General features: G+C 49.2%; 2 protein-coding genes across 7 annotated transcripts in view; both read right to left on the reverse strand.

Annotated features, from left to right (window-relative positions):
- Nucleotides 1–9,681: 9,681 nt before the first annotated feature.
- On the reverse strand, nucleotides 9,682–17,428 carry Tmem214 (transmembrane protein 214). Of its 2 annotated transcripts, none has more exon segments than NM_001014195.2 (17): nucleotides 9,682–10,547; nucleotides 10,717–10,862; nucleotides 11,009–11,177; nucleotides 11,347–11,443; nucleotides 12,262–12,379; nucleotides 12,568–12,681; nucleotides 12,862–12,910; nucleotides 13,165–13,256; nucleotides 13,574–13,715; nucleotides 14,079–14,180; nucleotides 14,458–14,539; nucleotides 14,622–14,727; nucleotides 15,062–15,144; nucleotides 15,360–15,494; nucleotides 15,689–15,839; nucleotides 16,275–16,474; nucleotides 17,233–17,428. In NM_001014195.2, coding segments are annotated over 17 exon segments (2,058 nt in total). In that variant the 5' UTR covers nucleotides 17,378–17,428; the 3' UTR covers nucleotides 9,682–10,420.
- Nucleotides 17,429–20,783: 3,355 nt separating this feature from the next.
- Mapre3 (microtubule-associated protein, RP/EB family, member 3) overlaps nucleotides 20,784–26,368 on the reverse strand; it is a 44,684-nt gene continuing 39,099 nt past the window's right edge. For 2 of the 5 annotated variants that reach the window (NM_001443922.1, NM_001007656.2), the window contains 6 exon segments: nucleotides 20,784–21,713; nucleotides 21,877–22,029; nucleotides 22,116–22,270; nucleotides 23,427–23,628; nucleotides 24,184–24,329; nucleotides 24,867–24,994. In NM_001443922.1, the coding sequence (NP_001430851.1) occupies nucleotides 21,645–21,713; nucleotides 21,877–22,029; nucleotides 22,116–22,270; nucleotides 23,427–23,628; nucleotides 24,184–24,329; nucleotides 24,867–24,987 (846 nt within the window). In that variant the 5' untranslated portion in view covers nucleotides 24,988–24,994 and the 3' untranslated portion in view covers nucleotides 20,784–21,644. 5 annotated transcript variants of the gene reach the window in all.

Consider the following 26,368-nt stretch of genomic DNA (forward strand, 5'->3'; position numbering starts at 1 on the left):
CAACTACTGGCTAACTGGCTAACTGACTTCCAGTCTTTCTTTTAGGAATGTATCTAGGAATGGGATTGTAACGTTACATATTTAATTTTCTTAGGAATGGCCAAGCTACATCCACAGTGGCAACATTTAAAAAACTCTTTATTAGCATATATGAATCGTAATGGGTTTTATTAACATTTTTATAGTCTACTTTGATCACATGCTTTCCTTGTTTCCACTCCTGATGATCTTTCCTCTTCCCCTAGCAGTCCCTGCCCTCCTTTCTCCTTCCTTCTTTTCCTATGTTAAAGCATGGGTTAAGGCTGGATGTAACCTTTTTAGCCTCCCACTAGAAGTGTGGGTGGATTCCAGTTTCTCCACAGCCTCATCAACCTTTCATTCACTTTGCCTATTATAACCAGTACTATAATAAATTGAATTCATTTACTCAGTAGCGCTTCCTGATGTCGAGACATTTTGAAAACATTGATTAAATATTGTTTTCCGTGTTTTGATTTTGCCACTATTCATCGTTATGGAAGAGTTTATATTTAAATTTTCAGTATAAATACTCTTGTGATTCTCATCATTCTGGTTTTATTGTTGTTTTGAGACAAGATGGTATGTTATCAGGCTGCTCCTGACCCAAGTCCTAGGGACCACAGACCTGTATGTACTGTTTGTGACAGGATCTCACTATTCAGACGGGGCTAGACTGGACCTCCATATGTAAACAAGTCTGACCTTTAAGCTCTGGAAGTCTCCTGCGACGTGCCTGCCTGTGCTGGGGTTAAAGGTGTGGACTTCTTGCCTATAATCCTGCTTACTTATCCATGGAGACAGTTTTTAAGGAATGTGCTCGTTTGGTCAAAAAGCATGAGAGTTTTCTACTGTTTGATAAAAGTTTCCAATTTATTTTCCATAATATAGAGAGATTCTATCATAGCGACTCATTGATTTAAGTATTAAAGAATCCTTTAGAGCCATTAAGATGGCTCAGCAGTAAAGGCATTTGTGGCCAAGTCTGACAGGCCTGAGTCTGATTCCCTGGGACCACTAGACCTTCGGGAGGAGAGAACCAACTCCCCTAACCTCCACAAGAACACCAGCAACATGTGCAAAAACATACACACTCACCTATATACACATAACACTAAATAAACAAACACAAAGAGAGAAAGAATTTTTATTATTGACAGGAGTCTTAGTTAGGGTTTTACTGCTGTGAATAGATACCATGACCAAGGGCACATCCTTATAAGGACAACACTTAATTAGGGCTGGCTTTCAGGATCAGAGGTCCAGTCCATAATCATCAAAGCAGAAACATGGCAGCATCCAGGCGGGCACAGGGCAGGAGGAGCTGAGAGCTCTGCATCTTCATCCAAAGGCTGCTAACAGAACACTGACTTCCAGGAAGCTAGAATGAGGGTCTTATAGTACACACTCACAGTGATACACCCACTCCAACAAGGCCACACCTTCTAATAGTGCCACCCCCTGGGCTGGCAGAGCATATACAAACCATCACATTCCATTTCCTGGCCCCCATAATGGGCAAAATAAGTTGCATCTTATTTTACATTTTTTACTTCATTGGTGAAATGAATATTTTTGCAAGCGTGGTGTTCATTTGCAGAGTTACTTATGAATTATGCTCTTTTTACACACAATTTTGTGTTCAGTGATTTTTATTTAGAGTAGATTTTAACATGAAAGCTATATCTTTGCATGTTTGCTGCAAACATTTTTCTCCAAGTCTCTCTCTTTCTCTCTCTCTCTCTCTCTCTCTCTCTCTCTCTCGTAGTGGTGCTTTATGATATAAACACATCTTAAAATTCTGTGCACAATGGTGAGGATGTGGAGAAAGAGGAACACTCCTCCACTGTTGGTGGGATTGCAGACTGGTACAATTATTCTGGAAATCAGTCTGGAGGTTCCTCAGAAAATTGGACATTGCACTACCTGAGGACCCAGCTATACCTCTCTTGGGCATATACCCAAAAGATGCCCCAACATATAATAAAGACACATGCTCCACTATGTTCATAGCAGCCTTATTTATAATAGCCAGAAGCTGGAAAGAACCCAGATGCCCTTCAACAGAGGAATGGATACAGAAAATGTGGTACATCTACACAATGGAATACTACTCAGCTATCAAAAACAATGACTTTATGAAATTCATAGGCAAATGGATGGAACTGGAAAATATCATCCTAAGTAAGGTAACCCAATCACAGAAAAACACACATGGTATGCACTCACTGATAAGTGGATATTAGCCCAAATGCTTGAATTACCCTAGATGCACAGAACACATGAAACTCAAGAAGGATAACCATAATGGGAATGTTTCACTCCTTCTTTAAAAGGGGAACAAGAATACCCTTGGGAGGGAATAGGGAGGCAAAGTTTAGAACAGAGGCAGAAGGAGCACACATTCAGAGCCTACCCCACATGTGGCCCATATATATACAGCCACCCAATTAGATAAGATGGATGAAGCAAAGAAGTGCAGGCTGACAGGAACCGAATGTAGATCTCTCCTGAGAGACACACCCAGAATACAGCAAATACATAGGCAAATGCCAGCAGCAAACCACTGAGCTGAGAATGGGACGCCCGTTGAAGGAATCTTAGAAAGGACTGAAAGAGCTTGAAGGGGCTTGAGACCACATATGAACAACAATGCCAACAAACCAGAGCTTCCAGGGACTAAGCCACTACCCAAAGACTATACGTGGACTGACCCTGGGCTCCAACCTCATAGGTAGCAATGAATAGCCTAGTAAGGGCACCAGTGGAAGGGGAAGCCCTTGGTCCTGCCAAGACTGAACCCCCAATGAATGTGATTGTTGGGGGGAGGGTGGTAATGGGGGGAGGGTGGGGAGGGGAACACCCATAGAGAAGGGGACGGGGAGGGGTTAGGGGGATGTTGGCCCGGAAATCGGAAAGGGAATAACAATTGAAATGTAAATAAGAAATACCCAATTTAATAAAGATGAAAAAAAAAATTCTGTGCACAAACAGTTATCACCCCTTTTTCTGGGATCTTTCTTTGTTGCTTTGATAGTTAGCATATTGTTATGTAAATGATTTGCAAATGGATTAAATATTCACATGCCTTTTTTTTTAAGATTTATTTATTGTTTATTTCATGCATGTGAGTACACTGTCGCTGTCTTCAGACACACCAGAAGAGGGCATCAGATCCCATTACAGATGGTTGTGAGCCACCATGTGGTTGCTGGGAATTGAACTCTGGACCTCTAGAAGAGCAGTCAGTTCTCTTAACCGCTGAGCCATCTCTCCAGCCCAAACAATCAGATGGCTCTCCCCCCCCCCCCACCCCAAGAGCTGGGGACCGAACCCGGGTCCTTGCGCTTCCTAGGCAAGCGCTCTGCCACTGAGCCAAATCCCCAACCCCCACATGCCTTCTTTTTAACTTTGTTCTATTTTAGTTTAATCTATTTGAAATATGATTAGGATGGGGTATAAATTTTAAAACAAAAGCACTTGGACTGTCAGGAGGGCTCAGCAGGTAAGGACACCCTCTTCCAGGCCAGCAATCTGGGTCTGACACTGAAACCCACATGGTGGAGGGAGAGCACCAACTTTTGCAGATTGCCCTCTCATCTCTACATACACCACACACATGCACATTCAGTAAATGTACGTTTTAAAAAGAAGCATATAAGGTAAAGAGATTTAAAATAAGTACTACAGGGCTGGAGGGATGGCTCAGTGGCTTAAGAGCATTGACTGCTCTTCCAGAGGTCCTGAGTTCAATTCCCAGCATCTGCATGGTGGCTCACAACCATCTGTAATGGGATCCAATGCCCTCTTCTGGTGTGTCTGAAGACAGCTACAGTGTTGTACTCAAATAAAAAGTGAATAAATAAAAAGTGTTTTTTTTAAAAAAAAGTACTAGAAATAATTATATAACAAAATTAGGTAATCTAAATACATTCTGCCAATTCCTAGAAACACACAAATTACCTAGGTTGACTCAAAAGGATATGGAGAAGGAGGAGGAGGAGGAGGAGGAGGAGGAGGAGGAGGAAGAGGAGGAGGGAGAGGAGGGAGAGGAGGGAGAGGAGGGAGAGGAGGGAGAGGAGGGAGAGGAGGGAGAGGAGGGAGAGGAGGGAGAGGAGGGAGAAAGAGGAGGAAGAGGAGGAAGAGAGGGAGGAGGAGGAAGGAACTCTTATTTACTGTGTGAAAGTCAGTATCTGATGACCTGAGTCTAAGCCCCAGGACCCACAGTGGAAGGAGAGAACCCCTCAGCTTGGCCTCAGCATATGCACACCCCATCACAATAAAAAACTGAACACCTTAAATAAATGGAAACACATGCCAGGTGGTTTGGAAGGCTTACTATTGTTTAAATAGACCTATTTAGATATATAAATCAATGGAATTCCTAAAACAATTCCAATGACATTTTTTTCCACAAGTGGAATCTTACAACCCTTAAATTAATGTGAATTACTCGGGCCTCCAAAAGGCTACTGCACTATGAACGCTGAAAGGCTCATTCTTCCGACCATCAACGCTTCCGATAAAGTCAGCGTAGTCTACTGCTTCATCAGAGCTTTTTAATGAGATTGATTTGGTATTTACAGTATAAAAACTGAGATTTGGTTTCAACGTTTGATTTTCTAAGATACGAACAATACCTCTCTCTACAAAGATTTCTGCAGGAGCCAAAGGTCTAAATGACAATAGGATGGAGAAGTAACTAATAGGTCTGAAGTGCCGAGGTCATCACCACCATCACAATAATCTTGGTAGGGGCTGCAGAGAGAGCTGAGTAGTTAGCACTGTTCCTCCAGAGGGCCAGGGACCAGTCTCCAGCATTCATCTGGCACCCTCGAAACTGCGTGTAACTCCAGTCTCACGAGCTCCAGTGGCCTCTTCTAACCTCTCTGGGTACCTGTACATGCATGGTATACATGTGCGCACGTGTCACACACACACACACACACACACACACACACACACACACACACACACGCTGAAAAGAATTTTTAAAAAGCTGATCTGGTGTGGGGGTGGGGGCTGGAGAGATGGCTCAGTAGTTAAGAACATTGACTGCTCTTCCAGAGATCCTGAGTTCAATTCCCAGCAACCACATTGTGGCTCACAACCATCTCATAGTGGGATCAGATGCCCTCTTCTTGTGTGTCTGAAGACAGCAACACTGTACTTATATACATAAAATAAAATAAGTCTTTAAAAAAAAACCTGATCTGGGAAAATGTTACATACTTGTTAGCTGTTGCTATAACCCTCAGATATCCACTTCAGGAGGAATCCTTTATTGCTTTTTCCTATATTATTTGAGAAAGACTGTTTCAGGTTTCCTAACAATGATTAAGTCTCTCAAAAGTCCTGAGTTCTTCTGTTTGATGAGTTCATGAACTCTGGTCCCCACAGTGGTGTCAAAGCCTGTCCTCCATCCACCAAGGACACTCAAGGGGACAGGACTCCAGAGGACTCAACACTTGGAGATCACACTTGGGGAACACTGCCTGGCCTCCCACCCACACCCTGGTTGTTTTGTATTTAAACCCAGCTGGGCTTGGCTCAGTCACAAAGGCAGATGACCTCTTATGACCGCATTATGAGGACAATCTTAGAGAACCACCTTGAATTCTTAGAACCCCTAGAGGATTTCTGACTATACTTTCAGTACTGGTTTGCTAGAATGGTCGCTCTTTTTTGGTCCTTTACGCTTTTTCTCTTTTGAGACAGAGTATTTCTACATCGTACTAGCTGTCTGGGATACCATATAAGCCTCTAACTCAGAGATTGACTTGCCTCTCTCTCCTTCAGTGCTGGGATTATTTTTTGGGGAAAAGTGTCTCAAGCAGACCAGGTAGACCAAGCAGACCAGGCAGAAGATGAGCCTCTTGTCTGGATGTCAAGTGCTGTAATTAGAAGTGTGCCTCACATTTGGCTCGTCGTCGTCATCATCATCATCATCATCATTGTCATCATTGTGTTTTTTTCAAGAAACTTCTCTCTGTAGCCATAGCTGTTTTGGAACTCACAATGTGGACCAGGCTGGCCTTGAACTCATGGGCCTGCCTGCCTCTGCTCTCCAAGTGCTGGGATTAAAGGTGTGTGAACCAACACTCAGTGCGGCGCTTCCTGTTTAATAGTGTTAGTTGTCGCGTGCCCATCCAGCTTTACAACTTGCTATAGTCCTAAAAGCTTAGCTTCAGTGAAGTCAGTGGGCCGATGGTCCTGCTTTGGCTTTAGAGGACTTCACTTACATAAACTGTCTATTAAGGAGATGTGGAGAGAAAGTTTAACTCCTTCCCACAGACTTCAGGTGTTGCGCACTACCATCACACTGGGGTTGGTACCCATCTTGTCCTTTCTCTTGTCCTAACTTGTGTGAATAGTGCCACTTCCTCACCCACCCTTGATGAGGACAGCGAAGTGGCATCTAATAACGTGGAGACCACACACCGCATTCTTCTGTGGCTTCCACAATAATGCGGCCATAGAACTATCGCATGTGACTTTCCTGCTGGGATCTCGAGAGATTTCTAGGCCACCTCCAGCTCCTTACTGAAAGTCTCTCACGGTAGCATTCTGTCCCTGTGTAATGCTGTATGACGCCAGGCCCTACATCAGGGGGCAGACACAGCCAAGCCACTAAGAGACGGGGCTATGATCCAGAAAATTTGGAGTATGTGGTTTAATAGGAATGTGGGAAATGTAACAGAAACCACTAATCAAAATGAGCTTTGTCTTCCTTTCCAGTTCCCTTCCCAGGTGGTTGGTTCTGCTGGCCGATGCTTAAAGGCGAGTTAAGGGTTTTACCTCCTCTGGACCCTCCTTGGCTCTCTTTTGGAATAGAAACCTTTCTCTGTGGTAAGAAAGATTATAATTTAAAATATGTGCACTTACTAATACCATGGCAATGTGGGAAAGGCAAAAATCTGGAGATTATAAAGGCCAATGACCTCCAGTGGCTCTGGGGGAAGGAAAATGGGGAGTTAGGGCATCTTCAGGTCAGTGAAATCTGAGTGGTAGACACATGCCGTAAGGCATGGAAGACTGATTGTAATTGTGTGTGTACATGAGTGAAGGTGCCTGTGGACACCAAAGGTATCAGACACCTGAGCTGGAGTTATAGATGGCTGTGACCCATCCAGTCTGAGTGCTGGGGACTGCACTTGGGTGCTTTTGACCACTGAACTATCTCCCTTGGGTCCACAATAGGCATTTCATGCAAGTTACTAACCATGGAAGTGTGTGTCCAAGCTACAGACCGTGTGTGGTAGTTCAGTGAGTGTAGGGTCAGATTATAACATGTGCATGCTCTGCACTGGTAAAAACACCAATGGTAGGGAAGCATGCATGTGTGCATGTTCGTGTGTGTCGGTGTGTGGTGGTGGTGAGGACACGGATTTGAAACTGCTATAAAATTACACTTGATCAAAAAAAAGTGTGTGCTACCATCACTTACTAATAGTATATAGATTTTGGGATTTTTTTTGGGGGTGGTGGGAGGGTGAGTATAGGGTTACTGGGGCTGGAGAGATGGCTCAGAGGTTAAGAGCACTGACTGCTCTTCCAGAGGTCCTGAGTTCAAATCCCAGCAACCACATGGTGGCTCACAACCATCAGTAATGGGACCTGATGCCCTCTTCTGGTGTGTCTGAAGACAGTGACAACGTACTCATATAAAGTAAATAAATCCTAAAGAAGAAAAAAGGAAGGAAAGAAAGAAAAAAAGAAAAAAGGAGGTTTCTCTGTGTAGCCCTGCTGGCCTGGAACTCACTCTGTAGATGAGGCTGGCAGAGATCACCTGCCTCTGCCTCCTGAGTGCTGGGATAAAGGAGTGCGCCACCGCCACACTGCCTGGTACATTAGTTTTGTTTTGTTTTTTTTTTTCTTTTTTTCAGAGCTGGAGACCGAACCCAGGGTCCCACTGAGCTAAATCCCCAACCCCCATTCGTTTTTTTAAGGGACAGAATGCACAATACTAAACACCCACCCATACCCTGGATGGTGTGAAACCCTTCTAGAAAGAGTGGCTAAGCATTCACACAAGTTTCCTATTGCTTAGATGACAATAACTCACTCAGCAGCTACCCAACCATATAGACAGCTGTGTGAAGGACAACTGGGGTGTCCACTGCTGTGGAGAGCAAGCCACATTAGGGCGGTGGTGTTTTGAGAATGAACTGATAAATGCTGCGGGTGTGAGCCCAGCAACATTTTCTGTCCTTGTCTGTCAGGCAGCCACCAGGTTGTCCTAAGTCAAAACTGAGGACTTCAAAGTAGCAAAGAAAGGTAGAAACTTGATACACAATACACACCCAGGTCTGAGTGGGTAGGAATGGTAATAGACAAACCGCATTTTAGTTTTGTGACAGGTTACCCGTTGAACTTCAGCAGCATGAGGTGTGGCTGGTGCATCAGCCCCGTACCCTCCTGGTCACTGTCATCACCGGTGACAGTGTCAGCATCACTGGAATATAGTCTGGGATTCACACTGGTTTCATTTACTAGCTCATCTTGGACTCAAATTTGTTGACAGCTCTTTAAAAACGCAACGTCTGGACGTCTGGCTTTGCTTTAATGGAGAGCAGGTGGCACTCGTCTACAGACAAGTGCTGTACTGTTCCCATCTGGGGCAAAACAATTGCACAAGAGCTCCTTTTCCAACAGATTCACAGAGCCAAATAGAGTTGGTATTAGTGTCCCCATAATGTACCATGGAGATGCCAACTGATTTAAGTTGAAAAAATGTATTTAAGGATTTTAGTACCAGAAATTATGAGCCCAAGTTAAACCACTGCAGAAGAGAAGCCAGAAACACACGAGGGCACGGCTAAGGTCATTGGATTAAAAAAATGAACCAGGTTAGCATCCTTAACTCTTCTGGTAGCCTGGGCCTGTGCTGTGGCTGCTCCTGGCTGTCCTCTCCAACACATGAGGTAGGGTGAATGAACTGTTTGTGGCTGACTGACAAGAACACACAGAACATGTGGGGCACTTGGACAATCTGACCTAGCTGGCTGTGTTTGGTCCTTGGATGGCCAGAGCTTTTTCTCACTGGGAACAACAGGACATGATTAACTGCCAGGGGCCAGCCAGGAGCAGCCTCTGTGGCTTCCTAAAATAAGTAGCAAAAGCCAGAGGCCAGGGTGTATAAACTGGGTCAAGATGTCTCCAAAGTTTCACTTGGGGAAGGGACAGAGGGCATCTCCAGGTGCCACGGGAAAGGGGTTGTAAAGGAAGTGGCTGCTGCTGACCTGTGGCGCTGCCGGAGAAGCAACACTTCTTAGTCACCAAGGCCCAAGAGATGAGAACACCTGCAATGCACTATCTCAAACCAAAACAGAAACTGGTGTTAAGCCCTGGTTTCCCCTCTTGGAGTTCTAAACCCACTGCCTTGTACAGCGAGCCAATTAATAAATTAAGGATTAGGAGACCACCCTGCTCTGCTCCTGCCTTCCCAATCACACTGAGGTAAATTTTTGGATAGGAATCAAGTCAGACAAAATCACTAAAACCAACTGAACCCTGGGAGCCTAGTTTTGAGTGGTAATGGTAGACCCCCAGACAGAAGCTCAACTACGGCTACTACACCCCAGGCAGAGGCTCAAGGCTCTACTGTTCTGTCCCCAAACTATGGGGAGTTCCATATGAAGATTCAGAAAGGGAAGCTAGAAACCCAGTGTGTGTCCTTTATTCTCCCCAGAAGCCATGTTGACTCCCTTCTGCAGGCTGATGGAAGGAAGGGCGCTGCCCTTCATGTGGACTGTGCTGTGGACGGATCTGACTGAGAGGAGCCCCAGTACCAAGCAGAATGGAGTTGAGAAGCCAGGGCGCTCACTAACAGAGCAGGGGACAAGTGGCCTCCTTAGAAGGTGTGCATGTTCTGGGTGTTCTGAGGTAACAGGCCTGTCCACATGGCCTGCATGTCCATTGATGGCCTCCCAGGCTGCTAGTAGAAGTGAGGCTGTTGCTGGCCCCCGTGGTGCTGGCCATTCTGAAGTCCGTTCCGTTTTCTGTTGTGGTTTAAGTGATGACCAGGAACAGGGAAGGGAGGCTACTTCCCTTCTTCTGGAGGTGGGCTATGGTGGGCTATGGTGGCATAAGTGATGAGATGGAGGGATGGAGAGGGGAGAGAGAAGTGGAGAAAGGCTGTCAGCCCAGAGGAAGCTTGGAGGATGTGCAACTGGGCCTGATGTAAGTAGACGTCTGATGTAACAGACCTGTGGGCAGGAGGCTGAGAAGCTTCTTCCCAGTCCCCTGAAGATAGGAGATGGAGAAGTAAGGCCGAGACACCTAGCCTCTTGCCTGGGAGGCAGAACTCAGGCACCGAGTGAAGAGAGGGCTGCCTCCTCTAACCCCCAGCACTCTCCAGTAGCTAGCCCACCACAGAAACCAGTGGCCAGCCAGGCAGGGTCTATTGCTGGGATATCATGGTGAGTGCCCAGTCCAAGAAAGCCACTGTGACATCCTGCAGGCAGAGCCAGGTCCAATGGGCAGCTGTGCTGAACTGTGTCTTAATGCAGTCCCAGGTCATTTCCCCTCTAGGAGAAAAGCAGAACAACTGAGAGGGCTGGGGATCATGTGTGGGATTATGTTAGGGGCTACAGCTTAAACCCATAATTCCAGAGTAACTGACTGTGACAAAATGAATGGTGCAGCCTTGTTCCCAGGGACAGAAGTGGGGCCCTGTAGAGCCTAGGGTGAGTTTACCTGCAGGCCTCGTGGCAATGCTCCTGGACTTGGGCCAGGGCTGCAAGCAGTAAGTGCCACATGGGCAGCAGCACACTATGGTAGAAAAGCAGCAGCAGCTCCTTCAAGGAGTGGAAGAGCTGGTGCAGGGCCTCAGGGAGCTGGACCTGCAGCAGGACATGGAGAATGGTTAAGGTAAGATGGTAAGGGCGATGTCCTGTCCCAAGGATTCTGCCCATGCTGAACTGTTCCCTTCTGAGAACCCTGTCCCTGGGACGAAGGGTCCTTTTTTAATTCCTGATCTCCAGCTTACCCTCTGCAAGACACCAGCAAGGCTGTCACTGAAGAAGGCAAGGTAGGAGGCACAGTAGGCAGAAAGGAAGCTGAATGTGGCATAGATGTATGTCCAGGCCAGCTGCAAACTGGGCTGTACCACAGCAAGCAGGTAGGAGCCACAGGCTGGCAAGGTCTCCTGCAGCCAGCTGTAGACAAATTGGAAGGAGAGAGGTGTACTCTAAGCTTCCCTTAGCCAACATGCTCACCAAAGAACAGCCAAAAGAGGGAGGACGAGGGACAGGAGTATTCTTCCCACTGTCCATGCCCACCCACCCTGACCACTAGCACACCCTGCCCTCCTTGGCAATAGCTCACTTGTAGCTTTGCAGGCTGTAGGAGTAGAGCTTGGCACATACTTGCTGGGCAACAGGCAAGAGACCAGATGATTGAAGCAACCGGCCAGTGAGGGAGGCTGCAAAGGGAGCCTCCAGTGAGTGGGGAAGCAGGGGCAAGGACTTAAAAGACAGACATCCCAGGTCCCTGGGTAGGCAGAGTGAGGCAATGGAGCATTTTCATGTGCTCTTGGGTCTAATTAGACAGGTTTGGAAGATGATTTGGTGTGAGGGGCTGAAAACCTTCTGCTGGGTCAGGAAAGGAAGAACAGGACACTGTGGAATCCTGGACTTAAAGTCAGAAAACTTCAGGTTTGACTCTCTGCCCTTTTATTAGCTGTGATCTTTTGTTTTTAAATTATATATACTAGTTCATTTAGTGCATGCATGTGCACATGCAATAGCGCGCACATGCCACAGCATGCACACAGAGGTCAGAGGAGTGGAGTTGGTACCCTGGGGAAGGAACTCAGCTTGTCAAGTCTGCAAGCATGTTTGTTTGGCCACATCTTTCTCGGCCTACTAGCTATGATCTTTTTTTTTTTGGTTCTTTTTTTCGGAGCTGGGGACCGAACCCAGGGCCTTGCCCTTCCTAGGTAAGCGCTCTACCACTGAGCTAAATCCCCAGCCCCGTACTAGCTATGATCTTAATCTGAGGCAAAAATCTTTCTTCTCCTTCAGAAGTTAAAAGGAGAAAACATGTATTCAGGTGATGTAAATTTCTACCCATTTCTCTCCTGCAAAGGACTAGTGCCACTGGCCTCTGCACAGACTATCTGAGGTGGAAGTGTTTGCTCTGTAGCACTGGGGATTCATTAGGACAAGGGTGGTCTGGAGATGCTACACATAGCTGTGTCCCCCACCGTTTTCTCCTCCCAGACAATAGGCCACTCCTTACCTTGGAAAGAGCTGTGCGACCGAAGGTCATGACATAGGAACCCTACTGCAAAGACCAGAAGCAGCAGAAGCAGCCGGGCCCAGGGTGGCCGAGGGCCCCGGGCCTGCTGCAGCAAGCCCTGGCACAACAGAGAAGACAGCGGTCAGAAGGGGAGGCTGGCCCTTGCTTCCCACTGTGAGCCCCGGCGTATAAGTTCAGGGCAGTGGGGGATCCACAGACGGTTGGGACAGAGGCGTGGCCCAATCGACATAGGGTGTGACAAGACACATGTAGGACTTCCGGTGCATTGGAGGTTGAGTGTCACACCTTGCAGGCTGTGTCACAGGTGACAACATGCTCATTGCTGCCACTGCCCTTCTTCAGAAGCTCCTGGTTGGTCAGTGTGAAGGACTGAATGGTCTCCTGCAAACATTTCCGTGCCTACAGAATACCAGGAGCTGAGTATTAGTATTCAGAGCTGATCCCTGGCTAGTAAAGGATTCTCAGCCTCCATCTCGCTTCGCATTTGTGTCAAAGGCACAGGAAAGGGAGGACGGAGGTTAAGGGGCACAAACTAGAACCAAGACAAACCCGGGCCCCCACATCCTCTCAGCTCCTCACCTTCTTGGGGATCTGCTCCCAGGACGTGAGCAGGTGCTCCAGCAGCAGGCTGTGGAAGAGCACGCCCCTGTCAGTCAGCAGTCCCTGGGCTTGCTTGCCCCTCTGCCTACAATTCCAGGTTCTTAGGGCTGAGAGACCCCCACCCATAACAGTTCTTTAAAGGCACCCCAACTGTGTCTCACTCAGACTGTGAGCCTGGAGGACAGTGACCAGGGTTTCCGGATGACACACCAGCATAGTCTGGAAAGCATCGACTATGAGGCTTCTCTGTGTAAATCAGCGGGTGACCCCACCCCCACTTGCCTGGACTGTGACAGGTGCTTAGGGTACAGTTGTCTCCAGACACTAGTGCTGAGGGGGTCCACAGTCAGGCACTGGGTCAGGCTAGCCAGGAGCTGCACACGACAAAGGAGAGAGAATGCTGTGCCCTCAGGGTGGTGTAAAGGAGGGCTTCTGGTAACAAGGCCTCTGCCACAAAGGGTCAAGGCCCCTGAGAAGCTGTCATGAGGTAGGTGTGGCCCCTGAGCTACAGCCTGAGTGTAAGAATCTTGTATGTAAGTGACAGGGCCTCACCCAGCACCCTCCTGCCTCTCAGGCCCATGCCCCTGTGGTAAAACAGGAGTGGGTGGGACAAGTGGTTAAGGGAGCAGAACACGGGGAGTCAGCCTCAGGGCCGACTGCAGCTGTGCTCTGGCAGGGGAAGGCGTCTCACCTCTTTCTTCATGGCAGCAGGACAGCTCGGGGTGGCTCTGGACAGGAATGAGGGGAAGTAGGTGTGCAGGGAAGATTCCGGCTTGGCCCCAAATGCCAGCACCTTCAATCGGGGGAAGAGCTGGCACAGCTGTTCCTGCAGGCTAGGGGAAGAGGCCAGACTCAGGCTGTGAATGGAACTTTGACATGTGAGCTCACTCCTGGCCTGAAGGAAGAGTCACTGAGCGTCTGTGGATGGTTCTGCGTCTCTGTTCATAGAAGCACCTTGCCAGGTTTGTCGAAAACTTAAGCTTCTCTCCCTAAAAACTGCCCGCCCAACGTAAAGAATCACTCAAAGAATCGTCATGCTCAAGGATGGAAATCATTTCTGGGTTCCACAGACCCCTTGAAATCGACTGTTGAGCTTTTCGGCTGTGATTTTAGGACGGTGGTGGGGAGAGGTGGTGGTTGTGGCTCGTTTTGTCCTGGAATATCTCTCTAGTACGCATGCTCCAGAGCAGTCTTACCTGGGGCTCAGGGAGTTGTTGGGCATATAGGCAAAGTCTAGAAGTGGGAAGAAGTCCTTGGGGCCAATCATGCCAAAGCCTTTGGTGAGGTTGGGATACATCCTAGACAAAGAAGAAACAGGCTTGTTGGAAACCACCGAGGGGCTCCAGCCATGAACTCAGCTAAGCAGTGTACAGGGGAAAGGGCGTAGACTCTACCCCAGCCCCAGCCCTCAATGGCTCCCTCCCTTTCCTTCCTCACCATCACACTCGGAGGTGGGAGGAGCTGGTCCTGATTTTCCTCGCATCTATGGAGACCAGGATCATGGCATCCCATTTTGCCGAGACAGCCTCTTGTGGACACCCTGGGCCTTCCCCTGGCTGTCCCCCCATTACTCACAGGAGCAGCCGGTCCAGGTATGCGATGGCAAAGGGAGACAGAGACTTGATACCCAGCACAGGCAGCATGATCCCCAGCCACACTGCAGAATCAGAAGCCACCAAGTCTCAGGTTCACGCATGGGGCCATCAGAGGTGACACTAACCCATCCTTCTGTCTGCTACCTTTCAGTCCCTCAGTGAGGTTGGTGAAACCCGCTTGCCCCAGGGCCCACATGATGGTCAGGCACTTTGCTGGTCGGCTCTGGTGGGACCGCAGAAGCTCCAGGAACTGAGGAAGTGAGTGGAAAGGGCAGGTTATAAGGCAGCACACCAGGAGTACTACAGATCCTTGTGGGGCAGGTGCCAAGGACAGTGGGACGCCACTGCAGTGTGGCATCATGATTCAAGTGATAGCTTCCCCCACCTCAATTATAGGAGAGCTATGGGACCTCTACGACCCAGCCATTCCATTGATAAAATGAATATATGGGTCATCCTTATCTAATAGAGTATGCACAGTAAATGCTAATGATATTATGTTATTCCTTCCCAAGCCCAGCAATGCAGTCTGTCTAGTTCCCCTAGTCCTATTTCTTGTTTCCCCAGCACCATCCAGGCCTCACCTTGTCCAGGTTTGAGGTGACAATCTTGGGCTTGTCTTGCAGAATGGCTTGAATACAGATGCGGTACCCATGTAGCGACTCCCCTAGAGAGACATGTCCTCAAATTTACTCATTATGACCTGGCATCCCAACACTTTTTTATTTCAGATGTGAGTCCAAATTCTAATCCCTTTCCTCTCCCTTTCCAAAAATGTGGACATGAGCACATTTCTTACTGAAAAGAGAACTGATGACCATGTTGGAAGAAGAAAAAAGGAGTGAGCTCTCAAGATGGTCATCCTTCATAGGGCGCTCTCACCTGGTGTCTTATCCAGCTCTTGCAGCATGGTGAATAGACAGTGGTCAAAAAAGAGCTCCACAGACCCTGCAGCTTTGGTCAGGAGCCCCCGGATAATCCCACGTAGTTCTCGGCTCACGAGGCTGTAGGGATAATCTGGGGCCATTGGCCTCTGTGAGTGCTAGGACCAGATGCCCTTGCATTGAGCTGGCTTTCTCTTCCCCAAGGAAGCCTGGACACGTGCACAGACACAGGTCTGAATCAGGACAGTGGAGGCACTGGACTGTTAGGAACATCACCCCTTTGAGAATGCCCTTGGCCTTATCTGAGCTGAGGGGCAGGGGACTAACCATGTGGATACTGGCTCAGAGTGGGCTCCATCCGTGGCGTCTGGAGCTTGTAGTTGAGATAGCTGGCCAGGTCCTTCAGCCACACGGAGGGGTTCCCAGTGAACACACTCTGGCTCTTGTCCAGTTCCTTCTGCAGAGCTGCCACATCCAGCTGTCAGAGCAGAGACTTCCATGGTGAATTATAAGGGAAGGGAAGTGGGACAGGGGCTGGAAAGTGGCTGAAGGAGGTTTTCTATTGAATCCCACAATTTTGCCAGATCCAGATCCTAAGAGGGCGTGAGGCAGGGACACCTGAGAATGCTATCTCAGGTTCTGTTCATGTTCAAAGGCAAGACAGGAGACGAGACCACTGCTTCTGTGGGACAGAGAACCCAAACCAGCTTTTCTAATGCCTCTATCTTGTTCTTGGGAGTTCCATCTTCCTTCTCACCTATGTTTCTGACAAACACCCACTTTCTTTCTATTCTAAGTGCAATTCTATTCTAAGTGCAAACATTCTTTCCTTCCACATTTCCATACTGTCTGGGACTTGCCTGAATGTCCCAAGTCCCTGCTTTCTCTGCACCCCAAGCCTAGGCACACTTACAGCTTTCAGTGCATCCTCCAGGCTTCGGAACGGGCCCTGCTTCTGGTTTTGGCTAGCAACAGCTGTCACCTTCTTGGGTTGCTTCTTGTTTACTGGTTTCTTAGACTCTGCAGCAGGGGGTGGAACTTGCTCTTTATTCTGCCGCTTCATGATTTTCTCAAAGCCACGCTCATAAAGAGTGCTTGTAGGCTGGATTGGCGCTGGAATGAAGACAGGCAGAAAACAGCAGGTCACCCTTAAGACCCCAGGGTTCACCGTACAGTGGTCTCTTCTTTGTAGGGGATCCTAAGTCATTTACAGGGAGATTCTGTCCCTCTCGTCTTTGGAAGCTGCTTAGAAGAACAGCCAAGCACCCTCCTGGTGTCTGATTTTAAACACCACAGGTAGGTCCCTGGCCCTTCCAGTTCTTTATTAGACAAGTCATAATACATGGGAGCCAGACCACACTTTTTCCAGCACGGTCTCCACCCCCAATTCTTCTTGGTTCTGAGATGACAACTCTATATTCAACAAGTGGCAAGCTTTCTCTCCCTCTCTTGGAGACTGGGGAGACAGGTGACACAGAAATTAATTCCTGGTTGGAGTGTATGTCTGGCCATTCCTCCCAATGCTGGCCTTCTCATCCACTCCTCAGACCTGTTGGTTACTTAAGAAGGGGTTCCATGTAGGAACCCAGGTGCCTCTGCCACACGTCTCAGATACCTGGCCAGCGAGGGCCGGGACAGCTGAGAGGGTTGTGTGCAAAGGCCTGAACTATGGAGATCGGAATTCCAGCCTCCTCCGACGCGAAAGACGGTTTCTCTGGGCCTCCGCTTCCCGACCTATGCAGTGGAAATGACCACCTCTCCTTGTGCTATCAGTCAGCGTGGCCGGGCCCTGCGGATCTGCTCCCGGCTCCCGCAGCTGCTCAGCCGCGCCCCTGACCCACAGGCCCAGGTGGGCGGCGGCGAATACTTACAGCTCAGGTCATATTTCCACACTCCATTTGCCTCTCCGAGTGCCCGGCGGTCACCGCCGCCACCTCGCCCACCGCTGCTTGCTCCAGGTCGCCGGCTCCTCTTCACCACCTCCCAGCCCCCGCTACCCGCTGCTCTGGCCGCCATGACTTCGGCTCCGCCACCTCCCGGCTTTCCGCTCGGCTCAACCTCCGCGCGGTGCCACGTCTGCTGCTGCCGCCGCCGCAAGGCATCCTGGGACTCGTAGTCTGTTCTCGTCGCGCGGCGCGCGGAGGGCCTGGGGAGTGATGGCGGCGGTCAGGTCCTCCCCCTGCGGCGCAAAAATTACCCTGCACCTGCGATGCGGGCTCGGCCCTGGCTGGCTTGGAAATGAGACTATTCCCTTTTTTTTTCTTATCTTTGCAATGCTCCTGAAGGATGGAATGAAACTAGTTCTCACCTCGGGGGAGACTGAGGATTAAATGTGTTCTTCTTTCTTAGAAAGTGGTTGTCTGTTAGCGATTAAACTTCCTATTTGGCGGCCCACAAATTTAGTTGCTGAGGAGTGGAAAGATGCGGACTTCGGGGAGGAAAGTAGAGCGGCGGAGCCGAGAAAATCTGGCACAGCCGGGCCGTGTTCCCTTTCCAGGCAGCAAGGAAAGGACAGGCTTGGCTCCAGATGTTCAGCTAAGTGGTGGAGAGCCCCAGACAGCAAGATCTGACCCTAGTCTGCCTACAAAACTTGAATCATCCCTTGCTAGGGAGCATGATGGATTGTAAAACAGCACTGAAAACTTCACAGTTAAGGAAATATGTTGCTTTGTGTGCTTGAGTGAAACTCATGCTGCCACACTGCTGCACACCCCATGCCCCCACCCGCTTTTTTTTTTTTTTTTTTTTTTTTAATAGACAGGGTTTCTCTGTGTAGCACTGGCTTCCTGGTACTCTGTACACCAGGCTGGCCTTGAACTTAAAGATCTGCCTGTCTCTGCCTCCTGAGTGCTGGGATTAAAGACATCACTGGCAAGGAGTAGTACATTTTCTTACAGGATACGTTACTCAGTTGAGGGATGCTTGAAGACCTAGGAGGATAAGGGAAGTGGATTCTGAAACAGGTGGTAGTTGAGATGACTCCTAGGGAGGGAGAATTTTCATTGGTTGGGGATCATGGCCTGTGGAGAGACTGCTTCCATTGCATGGCTTTATTAATTTAGGCAAAGGTCTAGAGTGGTAGACTATATGAGAAGACTAGAAGTAGTTTGACATGACTTCATACAATTGGAAAAGGATCTTGGCTGCTAAATCTAGACTTGTATTGTCTAGACCCTAGAAAACCGAGGGGAAAGGTGATATACCCTTAAAAAAAAAAAAAAAAAAACCAGGGTTGAGGATTTAGTTCAGTGGTAGAGCGCTTGCCTAGCAAGTGCAAGGCCCTGGGTTCCGTCCCCAGCTCCGAAAAAAAAAAAAAAAAAAAAAAAAAAAAAAAAAAAAAAAAAAAAAAAACAGCACACAGGCCTGTGTGAAGGATGGGTCAAGAGGGAGAAAACAGGAGGGATGGCCAACCCTTTGGTCTCCTGGTGTCCTCCATCCCCTTTGTGCCAGCTACAGCTGACTGTCTTGGGGAGTTCTGAGATGGAATGTCTAGCAAGGAAGCTATCTGTGCTGATCACCAATCAGTTCCTTTTTCAGCTGTTTACCTCTCCTCAGACACCCCAATGGTCCTTTTGTCCAATCCCTGCTGTCATAGGTATCATTACAGAAGAGGGCCTATTTTGGGAAGAGAAATGAAACTGTCTTCCCTACTATAGCTCCATCTGATGGCCTCTTCTGGCTTCTGAAGGCATCCACATGCATGTGCACATACCCACACATAGATACACAGATACATACATAGTAAAAATCAACATTAAACAAGTCTAAATCCTAACCAAAGTTGCTACCACCTAGAACAAGCTTCGCAACGCATGGTCTAGCTCAGTGGTTCTCAACTTTCCTAATGCTGCAACCCTTTAATACAGTTCTAATGTTGCAGTGCCCCCCAACCATAAAATTATTTTCGTTGCTACTTCGTAACTGTAATTTTGCTCCTGCTATGACTTTTAATGTAAATCTCTGTGCTTTCCAGTGGTTTTAGGCGACCCCTGTGAAAGGCTGAGCCGCTGGCCTAGATGATCCCAAGGGGGTCACATCCACTGCAGCATTGATCTTTGCTGGGTTTCCAAACCTTGGTTATCATGCCTCTTTGACAAATACTCCAGGAGTATGGAGTTGTATGGATGACACATGCGTGTATCTGATTCCTGCCCCTGTTGGAGGTTGGTCTGGTGCTGCTATGTGTACAAATGCTAAATACTGAACCCCAAGATCTGGTTGCCCTCCAGAAGAGTGCATCCTCACATACGTTGGTCTTTCTTGTATAAATCGAGTTCTCCAAATTAAAGAGGTCACTGTTAGATGGATGAACCAGGCCTAGAAGTGCACCCTGAGGACAGCCTGGGTGAGACTCAAACAGTAAGCAACATGGGGAGCACAGTGGGAAAGAGCCAGTCTAGCACAGAAAAGTAGTTGAGGGGTAATCGCCCAATAATTGCACTAAATGATTAAGACTCGGGTCAGTTATTGGGTGGCTGGCTGGGTCATAATAAGAACAAGTAGTTATTAAATAACCAACAACAACATTCCTCCCATTACATTTTGCTCTATGGAACGACCCACTTGGGGGCTGAAGTATAAACTGAATGTTTGGGTACTTGCTCTGGTTACACACATGCACACATATGTGCAAATAAGAAAAAGGAAAAGAGGAACCACGTAGACACTGCTGTTCTCTGGGCCTCAGACTTGTTTGCTGAACTGCTGATGTGATGTGTGGGAACTCTGACAAGGGGCAGAGGGCTATCACGCAGTTTAGCTACTTTCTGGGCTGCCCTTCTTACAGCCACAGCTCCAGACTTCATCCCTCCTCCCAAGGATCCCCTGTTGTGGTGAGACCACTTCAAATCCTACAACTGTCTTTCAGTAAGCCACCATTTGGCACACCAGATTGCAGCAAGACAAACCATCCTTTACTTTAACTGGACAGTGTTTGCAGGAACTGGCTCTGTTCCTGGCAAGGACAAGGACAGAGTGCATATAAACACAATTCCCAATGTCTGGTTTTGTCTGTCTTATACTGCCTGAGTCTGGTGCTTTAACACTAGCCCAGGTTTGCATCAATTCTGCCCTAGACAGAAGAGCTGTAAACCAGCTCGGTAGGGGGTCTTTGTAGAGAGGTGTTTATGTCATCTACTGGCCTATAACTCATCCCTCACCAAGACAAACTTTAACAAGTCATTTTTTGGGCTGTTAGTACCATCCCATTTTCGGAGACAATCTTACATCTCCCAGAAAAATCCACATAACACCTGCCTCACAATCAGTCATCAGTCTTAGGAGCTGGGCCTAGGTCAGAACCTAGTGTCAGTGGTGGCTTCTGATAACGTAAGGCTGTGCTTCATGGCTCTCCTCTTGAGAAGACAGAAGGTGATGTGTTCTGATCCCTTGCTGTGGATCAGCCGAGGAAATCATGGCGAGGGCTTTTACCACACACATTTATTTAAATAAAAGTGAACGCAGGTGCAGGCTGGTGGGAGGCAAGGGGCAAAGGTGGGGAGGTGGGAGAATTGGGGACAGACAGACAATGGGGGCCAGGCAGAGTCTGTGTGGTATAACCAGGCTGCAGGAGGGAGTGGATGGAAGCCTCGGGGCAGTGCTGGGTTTCAGTGCTGAGGCAGGGGCCCTGGTTGGGGAGCCCAGTGCCTGGAGGTCATGTCTACCCCTTACATGCTCCTTTCTCTCTCCCTGATCCCTGGACCCACAGCACTGCCTCCTCAGCTTCCCTTCCCCTCCTCATGTCAGCCTTTCCCTCAACTACTGGGAGAGAAGTCAAAAGACAAAATAAATAAGAATTGGTGAGTCCTGCCCCAGTCTGGGCTCTAGGGAAGGGGAGCCATGCCAGAAAGACTGCCCCAAGCCCTGCTGTGAGCCCTGGAAAAGAACAGGTAAAGTGCAAGGGCAATCCAGTAAGTAAAAATATACCAATGACTTTGTCAAATATCCAGCTGCTGGCTGTCAGGGAGCAGGTGGCTGGCTTGTGGGTGACAGTGGCACCCTGGAAAGTGTTGGCCAACACAGCATGGAGACAACGGAAATAAATAGGAGGGGAGTGGACAGGGGTCCTGGACGTCCCTGGGCCAGTGCCACTTGGGGGACCCAGAGAGGGCCTCATCCTCTCACCTGCCCAACCTCCCGAGCCCCACTCGCCCGGCTCCCTAGTGCTGTGGCACTGACACAAAGTACCCAGCTGGCTGACTGGCTGAAAGGAAAGGACTATAATGTGGGGTGGGCAGAGTCGGGGTGGGCATGGAAGCCGCAGTCAGCCAGGGCTGGCTCGCCCTCAGTACTCGTCCTGGTCTTCCTGTTGGTGTTCTTCAATCTCATCATCCTCAGGGGGTGCAAATCCCTCCTGGAGGGGAGGAGAGAGAGAGATGGTAAGCCAGCTGGCCAAGATGAAGGATCAGGTTCACACTCAGCCTAGAAACAAGGGCTGAGTTGCCACTGGTTCAGGAGGTCTAGCCTGCTCTCCAGTCTTAGCAGAGTAGTGGGAGGGAGGTGAAAAGAGGACTCACCTCCGTGGCATAGAGAATGCCAATGATGCCCGAGATGACAGGGCTGTTCTCACTTTCATGTTCCTGGCAGATCAGCTCGATGTCTCGCAATTTGCTGAAATAGAAATCCCGTTCTTTCTCCAGCCCATCTACGGTCAGCTTCAAGTCCAGCAGCTGCTCAGGCACAAAGAAATGTTGATGCTGGATGTTCCTGCCATCCTCCTGCCCCCATGTCAACTACCTTTTCCCGTGCTACTCACCTGCTGGTTGAGTTCAAGAATCTGGGCATCAGCCTCATGGCCACCGTTTCGGGCTGAGGGGGGATTCTTCCGGAGGATGCAGGGTGGAGCTACGTTACTGAGTCGGCCAGAGGTTTGCATGTTCTTGGGGCCTGTGGGGGACGTCCTCTGTGGAACTGTCCAGAGGACAAGAATCAGATGAAGCGACACAGCATACGAGAACCTGGTGTGAGGACCATGCAACAGGCAGGCACTCTTCCTGAGGAAGAGCATCTACATGGAGGCCTCCAGCCTCGGCTGCACGTGACACTACAGCAACTGTCCAGCCCTTTGACAAGCAAAAGTGCCGCAGGAAGCTAAGGGAAAGGTGACCTCAGTCCTGGGACCTGAAGAAAGCTAGCCCAAGGGAGGGACACAGACATGGGGATGGATGGTGAACTTGATGAAGTGGAGCTGGGAGGGTTCAGGGCCTTCCGTACTGACAGATGAGACCCAGGAGAGCACTTGATGCAGTCTGTCTTAGCAGAAGCCAAAGCCACCCTCAGTGAAACAGCCCCACCCCGCCAGCTCTATCTGGGTTTGGGCTCTGTTTCCCTCTGCTGGGCTGGACCTGTATCTTCCACGGGGGAGGAGGATTCAGGCTCCTCCCTAGCACAGCCTGCATGCTGTGGCTACTTTCTCTTTAGCGATTGCACTTCCCTAGACAGCAGCTGCTTCTAATGCAAAGCAAGCAGTTCAGTGGGGCCAGGCCCAGGCAGGACAGCAGCGCAAACAGAGGAGGGGGCTCTGCTATGACGGGTCAGATGCGGGTGGGGCTGCTCCCTTCTTCCTTGCCACAACCTTACTCTCACCACAGGCCTTCCTGCTTCTCTGATCGCTCCTAGCCACCCAGCAAGGTACCAGCTTTTGGAATAGAGGAAGGCAGGATCAAGCTTGGCAAACTCCTGCTTTTGGGTGTCCAGGCACACACAAGGGGCTTGGGCACTGGCTCCAGACGTGCAGCCCAATGGATCTGGATAGAGGAGCCATGCCCCATCCAGCTTGAGGCAAACGAGCTAGCACATGTTGTTGTTCAACGGCATCCTGATCTCAGCAGGCTGCTACCATGACTGGTGCAGGTGGCTCTGTCTTACAACAACTTTTGATGCCCTCTCACCCCCAAATGGGACTCCCCATCTAGGTAAGCAGCAGGCGGTGTCATCTGAACTCCGTAATAACAGTCTCCTCCAGGCTGGCAGGGCTGGGCCGGTGGCCTGGGGGGGGGGCACTCCTGGCTGGATAGCCCTGCCGGCCCAGCCCCCCAAACTCCCTCCACCAGCTTGGGCATGTTACCTGCTGTGCCAATGAGTTTCTTGGATTTGTTGAAGATCTGATCACCTGGGTTAGGAGGTGGTGCTACGTCCTGGCCCTGCCGCGCCAGCAGAGGGTTGTAATCCTTTCCATCATAGTTTGCGTCAAAGAATTTCTTAAACCACTGAATAAACTCAAAATTATCTTGGAATTTTCCTTTCACTAATTTCTCTACGGGAATGATCTGAAATAGACCACATAAGCAGACCATTTTAACCACCTGCTGTGAAGGACTGCCTTCCGCTGTGAGTACAGCAAAGCCAGTCCCTAGGCCTCAACATTATCTACTTTCTCCATCTGCACCCCCTCCCATGGCACCGAAGTAGACAAGCAGGCTGGCAGCCCCACCAGGGACTTAGGGATATTCCTTTCCTACAGGCACAGGAAAACAGTGTGTGGGAGGTGACCTCCCCTGTATGTGAGCGGAAGGCTCAGGATGCACACAGACAGGCAGGATAGTAAGCTGATATGCAGCAGGAGTAATGTATACCACCTCTCATTTGGAGTGGGACAGGTCCACAGAGGAGAAAGGGAAGGGAGTGTTGTTGCAGTGGGACATTAGGGGTTAAGTGTATTCACTGTATCTTGAGCTGGGTGGACAGCATTCCCTGTGGGCTGTCATGGATAGGAAGACATGTGACAGAATGAACCGTGAAGCCCTTGTCACCCTGGCTGGTGGGTCATCTTCTTCCCCAGGGAAACACAGCTCCTCATGGACCCCAGGGGTACAGACACCTACTTTGTCCACACCCATCTTCTTGAAAGCTGCTTGCAGCACCTTGAAGTTGTGGATGTACTCATGTTCTAGCTTGGCCTGGAACTTGACCTTCCTCAAGTGCACGCAACCAGGGAAGAGCATGTCCATGAACTGGCAGTAGGCTGCCCCTGTGAGGACGCATAGCTGATGAAGGGTATGCAGCTACCGCCCTGCACTCCTGCTGGGCACTTGCCAACGCCTGGTCCTAGAGTTACCTTTTAGTTGTGCTACGGATTAAACCCAGGGCCCTGAAAATATGGAGCAGGTACTTTACCACTGAGCTAAACACCCATCCCCAATGACTACTTAGTGATCCAAACCATGTACTAGTCCCATTCCAAACACTGACAGACTGGCGATGGCAGACATCTGTCTTGGGGGGGGGGGAGGGAAACTGACACCCACAAGGGCTGCAGCAGAGAAGAAAAGAGAGCTGGGACCCAGAGTGGCTTCACAGGACCCCATGCTGTTAACCCGTGTCTTTACTGTCTGTCCTGGCTCTGGTCACCCAGGAAGGCCCCACCTCTTCTCCACCTCTCCAGCCTCTGTTCCCTGATTTCAGCTCTAAGGGATGTAAGTACCATGGCTCGCTTTCTTTCTGGAAATTACAAGCCATGTGAGCCTTTTCTCCTCTCCCCGGGCCACTCCCTGTTCCATCCTCCTACCTGAACAGAGCTGTTCGATCTTGGTATAATTGAGGTGCAGAGAGTCATTGACCCACGCAAGCATATCATGGCGACTCAGATTCTCACTGGTCACAGAAGTGGAGTACACATTGACGGCCATACCCCAGCTGCAGAGAAAGAAAAGAGGTGATGTCAGCATGAGAGCTTCGTGCTAGATGGTCCCTGGGGACATAGAAAGCACTCCCCTTATACCAGTCTTGCTGTTCATGTAAGTACATTCTTTAGACATATTTTATCAGCATCTATGATATATACCCAGGCAGGCTCCAGCAGCTGGTGGTCTATGGTACCTAGGCAGGCTCTAAGAGCAGGGATGTGGTACAAAGCTAAGTCCAGTTTCTGCTTCACGAGGCAGGTAAATCTCAGCACAGTGAGACAGAGAGTTGAGGACTACATGAAATTCAAGGATGAAAAAAAAAGGTGTAATCTCTTTGGCTTGGCAAAGTTGTGAAGGCTTCAGAACAGAAATACTGGCACCTAAGAAGAGTAGAGATTTTATGGACATACCAAAGAGTGGAGTGAAGGGGCACAGTAGCTCAAGAACTGGCAAGAGAAAAGGCTCATCTCAAGAATTCTGAGTTGCTAAGCCCTGGGGCCTAGGTTTCTGTGTGGAGGCATGATGCAATGAGACTAACAGGGACAAATCTGGAAGAGTTTCCTCACCCTGCGGAAATTCTATTTAGTCAATGTGAAGTCCCTGGGAGACTGTAAGCAGACAGTAATCTGGCCAGATTTGTGTTCTAAAGCCAGCCAACCTCTGCTTCTCTGCTTTTACACTCCCTATTCCCATGGCCTGTGATCTGCTGGATGACCCAAAGGCAACTAAATCACTTTTCTCTAGAACTGTCTCTTAAAACATCCTTCAGCACCTATAGATGCAGACACTATAACCGCCAGCTCCGAACCACTCTTGTTATGTTATAGACCCGTGAGGGCGTCCTAACTCCTCAGCTCTGTCTCCTGCCATTGTCCTGTATTCCTCACTCCCCAGCTCGCCCTCCACAGTGCGGCAGGGGCTTTCTTCCCTCCCTCCGATTCCCTCATGGTTTGTGGTAGCCACAGCTACTGGGATCTCCCACAAAGCCTCCTGGCTGCCAGCCCATCTCCCAAATCCATCCCAGTGCTCCTGGATTTATCTAATGGCAGGCCTGGACACCCGCACCCAACTTCCAGCCAGCAGTGCTAAAGGGGCCCACAGATGTACTCGCCACTCAGACGTGAACTGTTTGGTAGGGGTAATATTGGAAACACTGAGTTAGTGCTTAATGTCTAAAAGCACAGATCACTTGGGAATTCTGAAGTTTTTTTCCCTCAACCCTGGGCCAAAATATTCCTCCACGCATACAGCTGAAGCTAAGGAGAGGCACTGACCAACCTCCAGGAGTTAGGCCTGAGCACCCAGCTACCTCAGCTGAGCTTTGCCATCACAAGGAAAAGAAGGACAGTTTCCTGTAACTGCATCATTATCAGAAACAGAGAAA

This window comes from Rattus norvegicus, chromosome 6 (genome assembly GCF_021556685.1).
Source record: "Rattus norvegicus strain SHRSP/BbbUtx chromosome 6, alternate assembly SHRSP_T2T, whole genome shotgun sequence".
NCBI classification, from domain to species: domain Eukaryota; kingdom Metazoa; phylum Chordata; class Mammalia; order Rodentia; family Muridae; genus Rattus; species Rattus norvegicus.

Coding starts and splice junctions, on each gene's coding strand:
- Tmem214 (XM_087553720.1), bottom strand. CDS start 14,179: ATGTATCCCAACCTCACCAAAGGCTTTGGCATGATTGGCCCCAAGGAC. Junction 13,716..14,078: donor AACAACTCCCTGAGCCCCAG/GTAAGACTGCTC, acceptor CTCTTCCCCTAG/CCTGCAGGAACAGCTGTGCC. Junction 10,548..10,716: donor CATTGCCACGAGGCCTGCAG/GTAAACTCACCC, acceptor CTTTTCTCCTAG/AGGGGAAATGACCTGGGACT.